Source organism: Malus domestica, chromosome 13, assembly GCF_042453785.1.
Source record: "Malus domestica chromosome 13, GDT2T_hap1".
In the NCBI taxonomy this organism is placed as follows: Eukaryota; Viridiplantae; Streptophyta; class Magnoliopsida; order Rosales; family Rosaceae; genus Malus; species Malus domestica.
Window position 1 is genome coordinate 23,845,340 of NC_091673.1, and position 13,898 is coordinate 23,859,237.

The window sequence follows — 13,898 nt, forward strand, 5'->3', positions numbered from 1 at the left end:
GAAAATCCGACGAAGATACTCATTCGTAAATAATTATTTGGGACAGAAATCCTATGTGCCATGTCACCATCCTACTAATGGGCCTACAAACTGGACGAAAGCAGTTGAAATAGGCATACGCAGTCGCCGGCCCATTCCCAACTCTTCCTCCTTTTGTATCCCAAGATTCCCAGCTCTAGGGTTCGTTAAGTTTCACCGCTCAGTCCCTTCACCCTTCACCCTCCGCCCTTCCCTGCTATTTTTGCGTACATCTCACAACTTGAAACCACCGCACAAACCTCAAAAATGGAGGCAGACACGGCGGTTGAAGCAGGCCTCTCCCTGATAAAGCAACTGGCTTCGTGCGATAAAAGCAGCCGAGACAGAGCCCTCAGGGTCCTGCTCAAAACATGGCTGCCGGCGCAACTCAACGTCCAAGACGACCACATGAGGAAGCTCTGGAAAGGCCTTTTCTACTGCCTGTGGCACTCCGACAAGGTCCCGGTCCAAACCCAGCTCATCGATCGGCTCTCCGCTCTGGTCCTCAGCCTCCACCTCCCGCTCTCCCTCCACTACTTCTCGGTGTTCTTGCTCACCATGCGCCGCGAGTGGCCCGGCATCGACGCCCTGAGGTTAGACAAGTTCTACTTATCGATTCGCAGATTTATGACTAGTTTCTTTACTTTGATGAGAAATAATTTGTGGGATTTGGAGCTTGTGAAACGTCTGATGGGTGTGTTGGAGGAGAGGACTTTTTTTGCGGATGATAAGTGTTTGGGGAATGGGGTTAATTACCACATTGCCTCTGTTTTTCTAGAAGAGCTTAGGCCGTTTCTTCCGCTTAAGGCTGATGTTCTTGAGGTTCTGGTAGTGGGTTTTATTCGGGTTTCAGCTCAAGTGCCCGATAAGGTGTTGTTGGGGAAGATTAAGAGTAATATGTTCGATGTGCTGCTCGGGGCGGGGAAGAGGCTGTTGGAGGTTAAGAAGTCGGGGGAGGATGTAGATTTGGGTGATGAGGTTGTTGTCTTCGGGACAATTGCGCTGAAAATGGGGTTTGCGGGCAAGTTTTATGAATCAGGGTCTTCACCTGAGTGCTGCCAGGGTAATAGGAAAGTGTTGTTTGGCTTGCACGAGGGGTTTATGAAGTTGGAGAAAGAGTTGGAATCTTCTGGGATTGAGATTTCATTTCCTGATGTTGTTTATCAGGACGATGAGGAAGTGCCGAATTTGGTTCCCCTTGATAGTGAGGAGATGGACGTAAGTAAATCAGAGCCTGCTGATGTTGTCATGGCCAATGGGTCTGCTGGAAAGCATCTGAAGAAGTGCAAGAAGAATGAGAAGGGCACTGGTGGTGCTGATACAAAGGCAGAGAAGAAAAAGAAGAAGAAAAAGAAGAGCAAGGAGAATGGGAGTTTTGATTCAGACTCTGAAAAGAGCTCTACAGACAGGGAGAATGAGAACGGAGCTACAAATGGTGAGAATTCAGATGATCATCAGGTCACTGATGCCGATGCTTTTAAACTTGAGGATAATGTGATATCGAACCTGCAGATGCAGTTTGAGAAGATTGCTGCTGAAGCCGGCTTGGATGACGATGTTCCAAGCGCCTGTGATTTGCCTACAGTTTCAGATAAGGGCCCTATCTCTAAGAAGAGAAAGAGAATGAAGAAATCTGTTGAAAAAGAAGCCGAGGGTGGCACCAATGCAAAGAGTGGAGAGAAGAGTGCAAAGAAGGTAAAGTTTTCCATGAAAAACAATTTGGTGTGGAAGCCCCAGAGCCCTTTACCTCCGCAAGATTTAAGACTGCCTCCTTCTGCTACGCCTAGAGGAAGTGCACTCAAGAAAGGAGTACCTCCAGGTCCGATTAGGGAAATGCCTTCGCCTACTAAGAAGGTGAAAATGGTAAGAGTTGTTGCTGTCAAGAAGGCACGGAAGGCTGTCAAACGTATAAAGAAGTTGAAATCTCGTCCTACTTAGAAGATATCTTTTTGTATGATCTCTTTTTGCTGGAATTTCTTTTTCTGTGTTTGTTTTTTCATACACAAACATTTGCCCCATATGTGCTCTTTCTTGTTGCCTATGCTCTATTGGGTTTATTCATAAAGTTAATTCTGACAATGATATTGGCTTATTCGTAAAATTGATTGAAATGATGCATTGGCACAGATGCCCTTTGTTTGCTACTTTGTTACTAACTGTTCGAGAACACACTTCCTCTAATGTTGTATAGTTCTATACTCTAGGAATCATCTATGGATGTTATGCTCGTCAAATGTATTTTTAATTAATTTCTTACTTTTCAAAACTAGATGTTTGTGATATTTTGCTCTATTGCTATTTGATTTTAGTTGCCTCCCTTTCGTTTGTTGTAGATTTATATTTGGTTGCTAGCAAAGACCTTTGGAACTAGGATAGCAGCCCGACCACGGTTAGTTTGCAGCATATTGTGCTTTTATTTTACTTAATTTTTTTACTTCTTTCGGTGTTAGATGTGATACAAATTCCAACTTATTCACCAAGGGAGATGTAGCTTATTAGTGTCATGCATGTTAGAAGCATATTAGTGTCATGCATATATAGAAAGCTTGAGATTGAGTAAGAATGTCTATGTTTCTCTTGAAGCGACTTTGCCTTGGGGTTTTAAGAGGAGTGTAATACGGAGTGACAAAAATCTATGTGCAAAAGTGTGAGGTCGGAGAAGAATCAAGTGCAAATCCAAGAATATTGATTCATTGAACTCTTTGCTTTTTAGACCATGGTCATAGGTCTATCATCTTTCAAATTGCTTATACCTTGTTACCAATGCATTCTGTTCTTGCTTCGTAAGTATCGTCCTGTTTTCACTTTTGGGAGAAACGCCCTCGACGTTATCTGTGTACAAATTTTGGTTCTTGTTTTGATGAGGTTCCTCCTAGCTAAAGTAAGAACATGTTCCTCACAAAAATGCCGAATCATCTGTGCAAATTTGTGCTTGAAGGTAGCAGGCGCCTGCATTGTGTTTGTTCATGTGATGTTAAAGCATAATTTTGAATGCTGTGATGATATTCTCTCTTTTGTTAACAATGACTTATTGCCAGTATCGCATCTTTACGTTCTTAAAAGGTGGGGTAAGAAGCTTCCATAGCGACACCTTGCAAGTATTTTATTGCAATTAATTAGTGTATAAATTAAATGTAGTTAGATTAAACCGCATTGGCCTTGGTTCTTTCTCCAGTTCACAGAAGGTGGTGGTGCTGTAACATTTTCGTTTTTGAAACAAGTCGTCGTTGTGGAGCATTCATGCCCCATGAATCCATTTCTTGAAGCTTCGAATTCTTCATTTGTAAAACTTTTGTTATTATCAATTCAACCCGCATTCTTCCATTTCACAGTATGTGTAGAGAAAAACTTATGCATGATAACGCATTATTAGATTGGGACGTCATGATGATAACCTGTTGCGGTTCCATGAAGATCATTTTTCTCCAGTAGGAGCGGCAACCTTCCAAACTAGGTGATCAAACATCTCAGCTTCAGGCTTACTTGTGACATCCGAAACTGTCTCTTTTGGTTGTTGCCTAACACAGTTAGATTGCTTGTGTGCTTAATTATACTCAAATCATAGCTCAAATGCTTTTTCTCCAAGAGTCTCTTGGAAGTGCTCGTATCTTAAATATTAACTGCGCTATAAACGCAGACATTAGCCAGTCGATTCTCCACCGTTCATGTCACAAACACTTCATCTGTCTATTTATTGGTCATGTGGCAGCGTTACAATTACTCCCTAATACAAAAAATATAAAGCACATAGCATATATCTCAATCTTTTTACGCGGAATGGAGGAAATCGATGATATTCACGCAGCAGAGCACTCAGGAGGAAATCCTTGCGGGAAGCGCTTGGTATCTCTGCAGTAGTTGTAAATCATGTAGTTCTTCTGAACCCATTTGATTCTCTCTTGCCCTGTGGAATCGAGTGACTGAGTTAACCAGCTCGACTCGTTCGGGGACTTTGAAGGACAACGGGAAGTGCCTGAAGACCAAGTGCAAGCTTGGGCGTTGAAGTTTCTGTAGGAGGCTGTGAAGGGGGCTTTGCTCCAATCCGTCTTCACAAGTCCGCCGCGTGTGGCCCAATCGTCTGCATTCCATAGGCTTGAGTATATCCACATGCCTTGGTCCTTTGGGAAAGAGACTCCCTTAGATTCTAAGTTCTTGAACTCTCTAATGGGTGTTCCATCTACAGAGAAGCTATTCAACAAAGAACAAAAACAAAGTTTAGTATACATCATGCAAAAAATGAATAAAACTACATGCATGGGCTATCAGCTATGCTCTCTTTACGACTTTTGTGTTGGACTGTAAATTTAGACCACACGTTCATCCAAGAACTCAATCCAATCAATGGTTTAGATGTACAATTTGATGACAACATTAAATAGTAGAAAATTGTTTTCATGCTACGTATAGGTACCATATTTACTGGCTGCATCACTAATCATGTCTCTAGTTGTAAAAATAAGGATTCATTAACACATAACTAAATATCTTTTGAATCTTATTTAGTGAGACATGTGGTCAGTAATATGGTGCCTATAAGTAAAAAAAATAATAGAGAGAGGGAGGGAGCCTAATTTTACATGATGGTTTGAGGGTTCCACAAGATGGAGTAGGTATGGAAGTCTTTGGTGGGATCAAACCAAAGGTAGAACTGTTGCTCCCTATTCCCCTTCCCTTGTGTGAAAATATTTGTGTGCAGAATATAAGGGTCTCCACTTAGGTTGCCTAGAAACTCGAAGTCTATTTCGTCATGAGTAGAACCCAATGATGACAGCTGCAAAATCAACAAATACATAAAAATATTAGACCCGCAGTTGCCTGCATGATATAAATATGATGTATGAAAAACCAGAATAATTAACATAAATTAAGTTGCTAAGTAAGTTATACAGGATGAAGTATAGTATATAAATACTCACATAGTAAGCTGTAACCGTGCCAGCAGAGTTACCAGGCACAAGCTTTATCTGCATATCAATTTTTCCGAACAAGTACTGATTCTTCGACCGAAACCCCGACCCTGATGTCTTGTCCAGGGACAGCGTAAGACTCTGCCCGTTGTCGAGTATTTTTGCCCGACCATCGCCCCATGTTATGTCAAAATCTTGGTTGAAGTTTCCGGCCGACGTCGTCACCAAAACATTGAACACCAGAAGTACTAGAACAAGGAATATCTTAGTCATGGTTTGGTTTGTCAAATAGGAGAAATGGGGTAAGGCGAAGAGAAAAAGGTATTCGGTGAAAATGCATGGGAATGGCAAGGGGTATATATACTAGTTTGATGGGTGCCGGGAGAGTGTGGGAGAAGTAGGCTAGTACGCGTATAGCTATTAGGCAATGGAAAGGATTCAATCAGTGGTGTGGTGGTGAAGTCGTTGGGGAATATGCATGCGTTTGCTTAAGAGATTTGGGTTGACTTGGCTCGGCTGGGTGTACATAGGAGATCAGTGGGGACCCTTAGACAGCTAATAAAGCTGATGTGTCCATTTTGTCCAAGTTTCTTTACGTTCTTTCTCCAATTGCATGGATGGCCTTGGGAAATTGGGAAAATGATCTTTCTATTTCACGCGGTTGTGAAGTAATGGAAGGCAAAGGCATTGGGAGAAGGTTCAAACTTCAAACCCCATGTACATAATATCACAGCTGTTTAGTCCTATTAGTTTTTGGATATAAAAGATAAAATATTACAAAAATACTTTTACAGCAGATCGTTAATTCACTTATACATGCTATTTATTCATTTACAACAAGTCACAATTTAATATCGAATTCACTACATTATATCTATCGTCATCAAATATATTTGAGTCGAAAGTGAGATTTTCTACAATCTAACGAGACCAAGTGACTTTAGACTAGCTAGTCATGTATGTCACAGCTGTTGATTCTTTGTAGGTTAGATATAATTAAATGGTCTCGTGATACCAAGTCTTCCCTCTTAATTATCATTCATGCTCCCCAAACCAGAAAAAAAAATTATTAAACTTTGGTGTGGACTTCAACTTTAGTAATTGGTGATAGAAAGTGAAGGATTTACTAGTACTATTCTGCTAATCGTTTCACTTGTCATAGATATATATTAACTTTGATTGACTATTTTTGGCAATAGATACAATCCCACGTCTACAAATGTCAAATATGGATCAGATTTAATTTGTATTTGAATCTGAAAATGAGTAATTAGAAGGATATAAATTCCTTCTAAATTTTCAATTTTAGTTTACGATCAAAATAACAAAGCCTATTACATTAACAAATAAAATATGAGCCAAAAATACGATCCACTAATACAAACGCTTATATTCTAGGTTAATAATGACTGATGTTATGTCATTAAAATATAAAGGACAAATCACTATAAGGTAAATAAATAAATAAAAGACAGTACCATATCCATTCATTTACAAATAACGTATCTTGAACATATAAACTCAACGATTGGAATCATTCAATTTCTTAATAATTATTTGAAGACACTTCTACAAAAATCATTCGAATTGAAAATCGTTTAATCATACAAACGTATCAAATACATGAAAGGATCATCATAAATATGTTACTTGGTATCTACACCGTTGATTTGTTCTATCCATTTCAATAACTAAATGATCTCCAATTCAATGATTTTTTGTAGGAATGATATGTAAATTAAAATTAAGAAATTGAATAGTTCCTATTATTAAATTTGAACATTATTTGCATTGGATGAATGAGTTCATCCCTTCACAAGGAGAATGAACATAATTGTATGATACACATTAATATAATACGTACGCAACTACACATACTATACGTGAATTACCAAGTAGGCTTCATATAAAAGCATACCGCCTTTTATGAATAAGTTGCGTTGAAGTAGTTCTTGTAGATTAGTTAAGGTATTGAAGGTAAAAGTCAAGATAATTGGTTATTTGTAAGTAGTTCGTGTCTGTACGTAAAATTGAAGGGCTTTTCTCGAACTTCGTGTATTGTATGCGGGAAGTCTTAAAACATGACGCACCATTATTTGAATTGTTGATGGAATAGTATGCATGGCTCCTCCTCAATCGTCATGCCTCAGCCAGGCAGGAGGCAGCCATGAATTTTTTTTTATTGTGACCGGAACACGAATAGTACATCAAGTGTTTTTATATAAGTGGTGAAAAATTTTACTTTTTAAGTTATTAACTTTTTAACACACACATTACACAATTTATATAGTAACACATGATGTACTACCTTGTATGCCGATCACACTGAAAAATCTTCTCAGCCAAGGAAGGTAGGTTATGTAACATAAATGTCAATTTCCCCAAACAAACGAAGTCTTATGGTCGTCACCAGTCAAACGTTGCTTTCATGCAAAGCTGTTTCCATATAGACTTATGGGATAGCCCTATAAAATAAAATGAAAACTAATGAAAAGGGCTTGAAAACTTTGAGTTTTAATGATAAGGACAAAATAAAGGGTAAAGTGAATAGTACCAGGATTGACTTTTTAGTGTAAAAATGTGGTTTTTTGTTAAAGTGAACAGTACCAGGTACTTTTCGTTAAAGTTATCTAAAATAAAACATAGAATTTTATTCCTTTGTTTATAAAACCTAAAATATTCTTTTTCTCTAAGATTGATAAAAACTACAGTAAGAAAAATAGAAAGACAAAAAAAATAAAGCAATGACGTTTCTACTTGCATACATCGAGGGAAGTGGTTTTTTTATACATTGTTTTTTACTTTTTACATACTTTTCTTTATTTGTGGTATCAAACTGAATAAATCAAATAGAATCAACGATAATAATTAAATATGGGTGTTTAAGATACTAAAATGGACGTTAAATTATTATTTCTCTATATTTGAGGCAAGTTCTAATTTCCAACGTTTTGAGCTTAAAATTCAGCACATAAAAACTTCTTGTTTTGGGGACACTCTTCTGTGGGATTTTTCATAACCTCACCGTACGTTTTCATTAAATAAAACAGGGTAAAGTAGTTAGAAGTTGGAGACCAAATTCTATGTGTTAGTGGTTTTTTCACACATAACCGGAAAAAGGAAGCGCTTCTTTTTAAAAATTCTTAAGAGCTTTCGTTAGATGATATTTGGTTAACGAACTTTGAGTGCACAGTTAACTACTCACTCATTCATATATTGGTTTGGAAAGAGAAGTATCATTAGTGTTTGGTCGCCCTTTCTGTTATCTCCAAGTTATTGTGAATGCATTGTTTTAGTTACATTGAAGAGTATTGAACTCTGAACTTAACTCCTACTCATCACTATTGTAAATGGTTCCTAAACCAAGCCATCATCCGTTGGTTCCCTATAACGACTCTGAACATGAAGGGGTGGGCGTGGACCGGTTTGATTCGGTTTGACACCAAAAATATAATTAAATCAACTAGTATTCAAGAGTTTGGTTTGGTTCAATTTTGATCAATACCATCATTTAAACCAAACGAAACCAAACCATTGTTAATCGGTTTGATTTGGTTTGGTTTAGTCGGTTTGAGCCTATTCAACACATAAATAAAAAAAGGGAAAATTTGAAAGAGGTCAAATTTTGTAGGTCATCTTTTGAAATAGGTCCAATTTTTAGTGACTTTTGAATTTTGAAATAGGTTCAATTTTTAGTCCAATTGGACCCATATCAAAAGACCCCATAAAAAAATGTTCACGATTTCAAGAGTTTGAATCTTCTAAACATCCACACATCTTATGCATTCCAATTTGATTGAAAGATTAAGTTTTTTGGGACATTAAATGTTTACCAAGTCAAATAGAACTAAGTTTCAATTAAATAAAATCTCGTACTAGTAAACGATTTATTAATTACAACCTCACATAAGCACAAGATACATATATATCTCCTAATTGTTTATAGTGATTACAACTAATAATATGTTAAGACTTATAATATGTGTATGGTAATACCTCTAAATAACCTATAATAAGTCCATATGTAAAATAAATATATTAATAATTAAAATATACATGGTCGGTTCGGTTTGATTTTTGGTTAGTTTCAAAAGCATCAACCTGAACCAATCCAAAAGTAAATCGGTTCAATTTGATTTTTAAATTGTTTGACCATTTTCTTGGTCAAAATCAAACCAAACCGACCAATATGGTTCGAATTGATCGGTTTGGTAAGTTTGATGCGCAGCCCTAAGTTAAACTACGCTAGTACGTCGATGATTGAACCCCTTATGTATGGTTCAAATTGCCAAATCCTTCATCACCTATAATTGTCTATTGCTTGCTTTGTTTGTTCAGCAAACCCCAAAACTTTCAAACCTCCACTACTAGTGTTGCGTGGTGATTAGTCTTTCTTAATCCCTAGTTCAATCATTAAGGTCAAGATAATAAGATAGAATAGAAGCCACGTCATGTTTGACTGATTAGGTTGTTTATATTGCGGGTATCATGATCGAAAGATTTATTTAAGAGACCCAATTATCCTTGTAACACATTTTAAATTGAGTGAATAAAACGCATGCTAATCTGTGATCAGATGGAGGCTGAAATGTCTTTATGAGTCTTTCCGGCCTCCGAAAATGATGGATAACCTTGATTTGTTACCAATCTGTGGTCAGATGAAGGTTGAAATGCCTTTATGAGTCTTTCCGACCTCCAAAAATAATGGATAACAGTGATTTGCTACCAATTTTCCTTTCTTTTTTAGAAATAAAAAATAAAAAATAAAAGACATGTTAATCCAGTCCTAATAAAAAAACATAAGTCCTCGCCAAATGTTGCTTTCTTGATCAACATCGGCCAGAGCGTAGAGGTTACAAGTTGCACATAATTGCTATTGTCAATTGGAAACCAAATGATTGAATTGGAAGTGAGCCAATAGATTTCTAAATGGTTAATTGAAACTATTTGCAATAATATGAGACCTCATTCGTCTGACTCCGAACACCAATCCCACTGGCAATATTAGTGGAGGATTCACTAACTGGTGCATTAATATGGAACCGGATCCCCTCCTGAGCTCAGGAGGCTGAGCAAATCACACGGGCCGTTGAAATTTGATCCAACAGCTGTAATTATTATAACTTTTAGAGAGGTCTCATGTTTGTAACCGTTTGATCAAATTTCAACGGCCCAGATCTTTTGCTCAAGAGGCTTAGCCTCCTAAGTTCATGAGGGGATTTGGTTCCCATAAACATATATGTGTAAAGTCCACACGACACACACACACACACATCTTTTTCAACATACTTTAATCCTTCTAAGAAATTTACTCTCTACATGGATATCATCTTCCTATGCCTATTCATGTTTGGATTTCAAATCACCAAAAGCGCTTCTGTGTTAGATAGAAAAAAAAAAAACAGAAGTACTTTTGGGGGAAAAACATTTGAAATACTTTCTGAAAGAACCACCATTTGTGTAAATTTTTCAAGAAGCACTTTTAAGTGCTTTTCCAAGAAACACTTAATGTGCTTCTAAAAAAGTGCTATTAATGGGGTCAAAAAAGCACTTGAAGTGCTTTATGAAAGGAACACCATTTGTGTGATTTTTACAAGAAGCATTTCAAATGCCTTTTCAAAAAGCACCTCAATGTGCTTCTAATGGAAGCGCTTTTACTGAAAGAGTTTCTAAACACAAGTGCTTGTACTAGAAATTGAATATTCATGCCAAACAATTCCAACAATCACACATTTGATAATAGTGTAAAGAGATCCAAAATCTACCTACAATGCAGCTCATAGGAACATTGTTCATCTACTCAAAGCAATCCGCAAACTTGACATTCTTTTTAATGAAGCAAACATGATGAGAACTTCAGTGCCTCCAAAATAGGGGCTTTTCAAGCATCTTGACATATGAGTTACGACATTATCTTCGTAACTACCTGCACAGTTTCACCTTTTTTTTTCTTTTTTCATCGTCCGCTTTTCTTATTGCTCATCCATCATTTTGGTGCCACCAAACAAGTTGGTAGAACTAATTTGCATTCCAAATCACTCGTGTTGAAATCGAGCAAGAAAGAAGAAGAAAATTTGATGCGATGAATTACTCAAATAAACGTTGGGAACTAATATTGGGACTCTGTCCACGAAAAGCTTAAACATTACAAGCAACATGGCCAATCAATATAACTCGAGGACCCAACACGTTTGATGAAGGACAATCAGAAGGGATAGGAATACAGAAGATATCCAGACTGACTTCCCGTCCTTGGCATCACAACAAAGGTGTATCGGAATCACTCCAACAGTGGAAATAGAAAAATTCCGGCATCACACTGAAGGTGCCTTGGAATCACTCCAAGGTTTGTGCCTCACACACAAGCAAGAAATCAATTTTTTCTTGCACTAACAATGATCTTAAAAGAAAAACAAAGTAGCCCTTCTTATAGGTAATTGGCACATGAATCTGGAAAGATCCACATCAATATACTTAGGAATTCTAAAGATTCATTTATGACACCAAATACATTAATATTGTAACGTGGCGAGACTCAAAGATAATGAACTTGCAGACTCTGTGTAGACAAGAAAGACTTAGAATTTTGAACTTGGGCTAGGTTTGATGCATCGCTCGTCCAAGAGGAATATCTGTAAACCTGTTGCTTGAACCTAACAAGATGCTATGGATACAGAACCACTCATGAAACTGCTCAGAAATTGCTCTCTGAATGTTTCCTTTTCTCCATCCGCCCCCACTCTTCTCTATTCTTGTTCTGGATCATGACACAGCAAAAATTTAAACTAAACCCACAATAATGACATAGCAATTTGACCCTACTGAGGAATTGAACTTCTGGAGTGGATAACCTATAAACTTTTGCTCTGTAATCTGCAGTGATCTCATAGCTAAGAAACCGCTCACTAGCACCAATGATAAATGCAAAAACTCTTTACGATTGGGCCACATCTATATGCACACAAACACAAAAGACACATCCATTCTCTCAGAAGCAGCAGCCTCGACGATTACGTAGTTTGTTAAGTTTACAATAATATGCAAGTATTCACTCAACAGTAATATCTCTGCACACAGAAACTTCACACAATAAGAACTTACATTGATTACCCAACCTTCATTTCTTTCACAAGTTTGTTCCCTCTATTTTCATCAATGTATAATATTTGCTACCATTCATAGACCTATTTTGTTTCATACGCATTCTCGTTTCAACAAAAAGAGCTCGTTCTTACTATTCATATGTATTATAATTGCAAAAGAAAAGCTCGTACCACAACAACAACAAAGCCTTAGTAAGGTCGGCATTGAATCCTAGAATGCCAATAGAAATAATGTTTTCTCAATGTTCTTCAAGCTTCAACATGTCTAAGCTTCAATCAAACTAGTTATATTATTATGTATTGAGAAAATAACCATCCAGAGGTTAAGAGTTAAGACTTTCATCAATAATGAGCTAGGGAAGAAAACAGCAAACTGCACAAGTTTACTGTGAACACAGGTTTTACAGAAACACACATCGGTTCAGCAAACATTTACCTGACAATAAGAATGTTCCCATAAGGTTCATTCAACCAAATAGGAATAAGAGATCAAATATCTAACGTATTCCAGCTGGACGGAAGTCCAATTTCCAAGTTCCCTCCACAATGCTACATTAACTCGATAAACATAAAACCCAAACCTAAAAACCACAAAGGAAACACAAAGAAAATAATTTCTAGGCCCCTGAAGACCATATGCATTGGCATTTAGCTTTGCCTTTGTTCACATCATCCAAGCAAACAAATTGCACAATGCAGTTTAAAATAAAAAGAACAGTCGGCACATTCGGCCTGAGCTAAATTATAAAGAAGGGGGGGGGGGGGGGGGGGGAGCACAGCTCTTTTTATTTACTCATAATGTAGGTACTGAGTATTTCCCCTACACATCTCATGCAACAAGATAATGAGTATAAGTTCATTATTAATCCAGATTATAAGTACACTTAAAAAGCAAACTCTTCCTCTATTAAGAACAATCAGTATATATAATAAGCACATCTAAAAAAATAATAAAAATAAACAAAACCCATTACAACAAAAACATTAAAAATTAAGAAGGGATCTGTACATGTGAAGTTGGACGCAGAAGAAATGGAGTAATGGAATGCTGCTGCTACACCGGTGGAATGTTGGAGAAGGAGAAGCCCTTGTACCCTTTATACGCATAGTAAGCAATCCGCGTGTAATAGAAGCCCGGAAGAAACAAGATCCCACCAAGTATCGCAAAAAATAACCCTGAAATTATTGGAAAAAAAAAACCCACCACAAATTAAGAAAAAATTGAATAAAAGGGGTTTTACGGTTAGGGTTTGTGGGTAGATTACCGTGGGCTTTGTCGCCGCCGACATGGTTGTAGGCCATGAGGATGCCGATTACAAGACCGAGAGTGCCGGTGACGAGGAGGGCGAGGGCGAGGGCGATCTCTTTGATGGGAGGCTTGTTGCTGACTGTGTAGGAGTCCTCCATCATCATGTCCTCGTCTGTAATGGAAAACGCGTGATCGACGTACGCCATGGCTGATTGGATTGAGCTGTGAAAACTGGGTTAGGGTTTGTTTGGAATTCGAATTTGGGATTTTAGCTGAATTTTGGGTTTTAGTTTTGTGAAAATTCTAAAGATTGAAGCTTTGGAGTTTTGGTAATGGTCAAAAGAGGACAAGGGTCAGAGTCGGAGGAGGATTGAGGAAGACGAAGATGTGATGGACACGGCGATTTGTGTGGTGCTGCCACGTGACATGTACGGAGTATTACGTCAGGTGTTACGTTTTCTCTTTCTTTATTTTTCAATCGGTAAATCGTCAAAATGGTCCCTGAGATTCCAAATCAATAAAAGTGGTCCCTAACATTGTCCATCATCCATCATTTTGGTCATACTGTTAAGTGTTTTAGAGCTTTTGGCCGGAAGTTTGGGCAATTTTCAAAGTTTCGTA

At 37.7% G+C, this 13,898-nt stretch overlaps 3 protein-coding genes and 1 long non-coding RNA gene across 4 annotated transcripts; 2 read left to right on the top strand and 2 right to left on the bottom strand.

Annotated features, from left to right (window-relative positions):
* Window positions 1-117: 117 nt before the first annotated feature.
* LOC103445479 (uncharacterized) lies at window positions 118-2,162 on the top strand. Its single transcript, XM_008384504.4, has one exon. It carries the CDS (start codon window positions 286-288, stop codon window positions 1,954-1,956), a length of 1,671 nt encoding a protein of 556 aa, XP_008382726.3. The 5' UTR covers window positions 118-285; the 3' UTR covers window positions 1,957-2,162.
* A 188-nt stretch (window positions 2,163-2,350) lies between these two features.
* Window positions 2,351-3,342, top strand: LOC139190558 (uncharacterized). Its single transcript, XR_011574863.1, has 2 exons — window positions 2,351-2,407; window positions 3,194-3,342. It is a non-coding gene; the product is annotated as an uncharacterized lncRNA (long non-coding RNA).
* A 267-nt stretch (window positions 3,343-3,609) lies between these two features.
* XET02 (probable xyloglucan endotransglucosylase/hydrolase protein 23) lies at window positions 3,610-5,210 on the bottom strand. Its single transcript, NM_001294113.1, is given in 3 exon segments — window positions 3,610-4,206; window positions 4,596-4,789; window positions 4,935-5,210. Coding segments are annotated over 3 exon segments (849 nt in total). The 5' UTR covers window positions 5,199-5,210; the 3' UTR covers window positions 3,610-3,815.
* Window positions 5,211-12,873: 7,663 nt separating this feature from the next.
* On the bottom strand, window positions 12,874-13,678 carry LOC103445485 (uncharacterized). Its single transcript, XM_008384512.4, has 2 exons — window positions 13,294-13,678; window positions 12,874-13,204 (listed from the first exon to the last, which is right to left on the bottom strand). Exons 1-2 carry the CDS (start codon window positions 13,481-13,483, stop codon window positions 13,083-13,085), a joined length of 312 nt encoding a protein of 103 aa, XP_008382734.1. The 5' UTR covers window positions 13,484-13,678; the 3' UTR covers window positions 12,874-13,082.
* Between the last annotated feature and the right edge of the window lie 220 nt (window positions 13,679-13,898).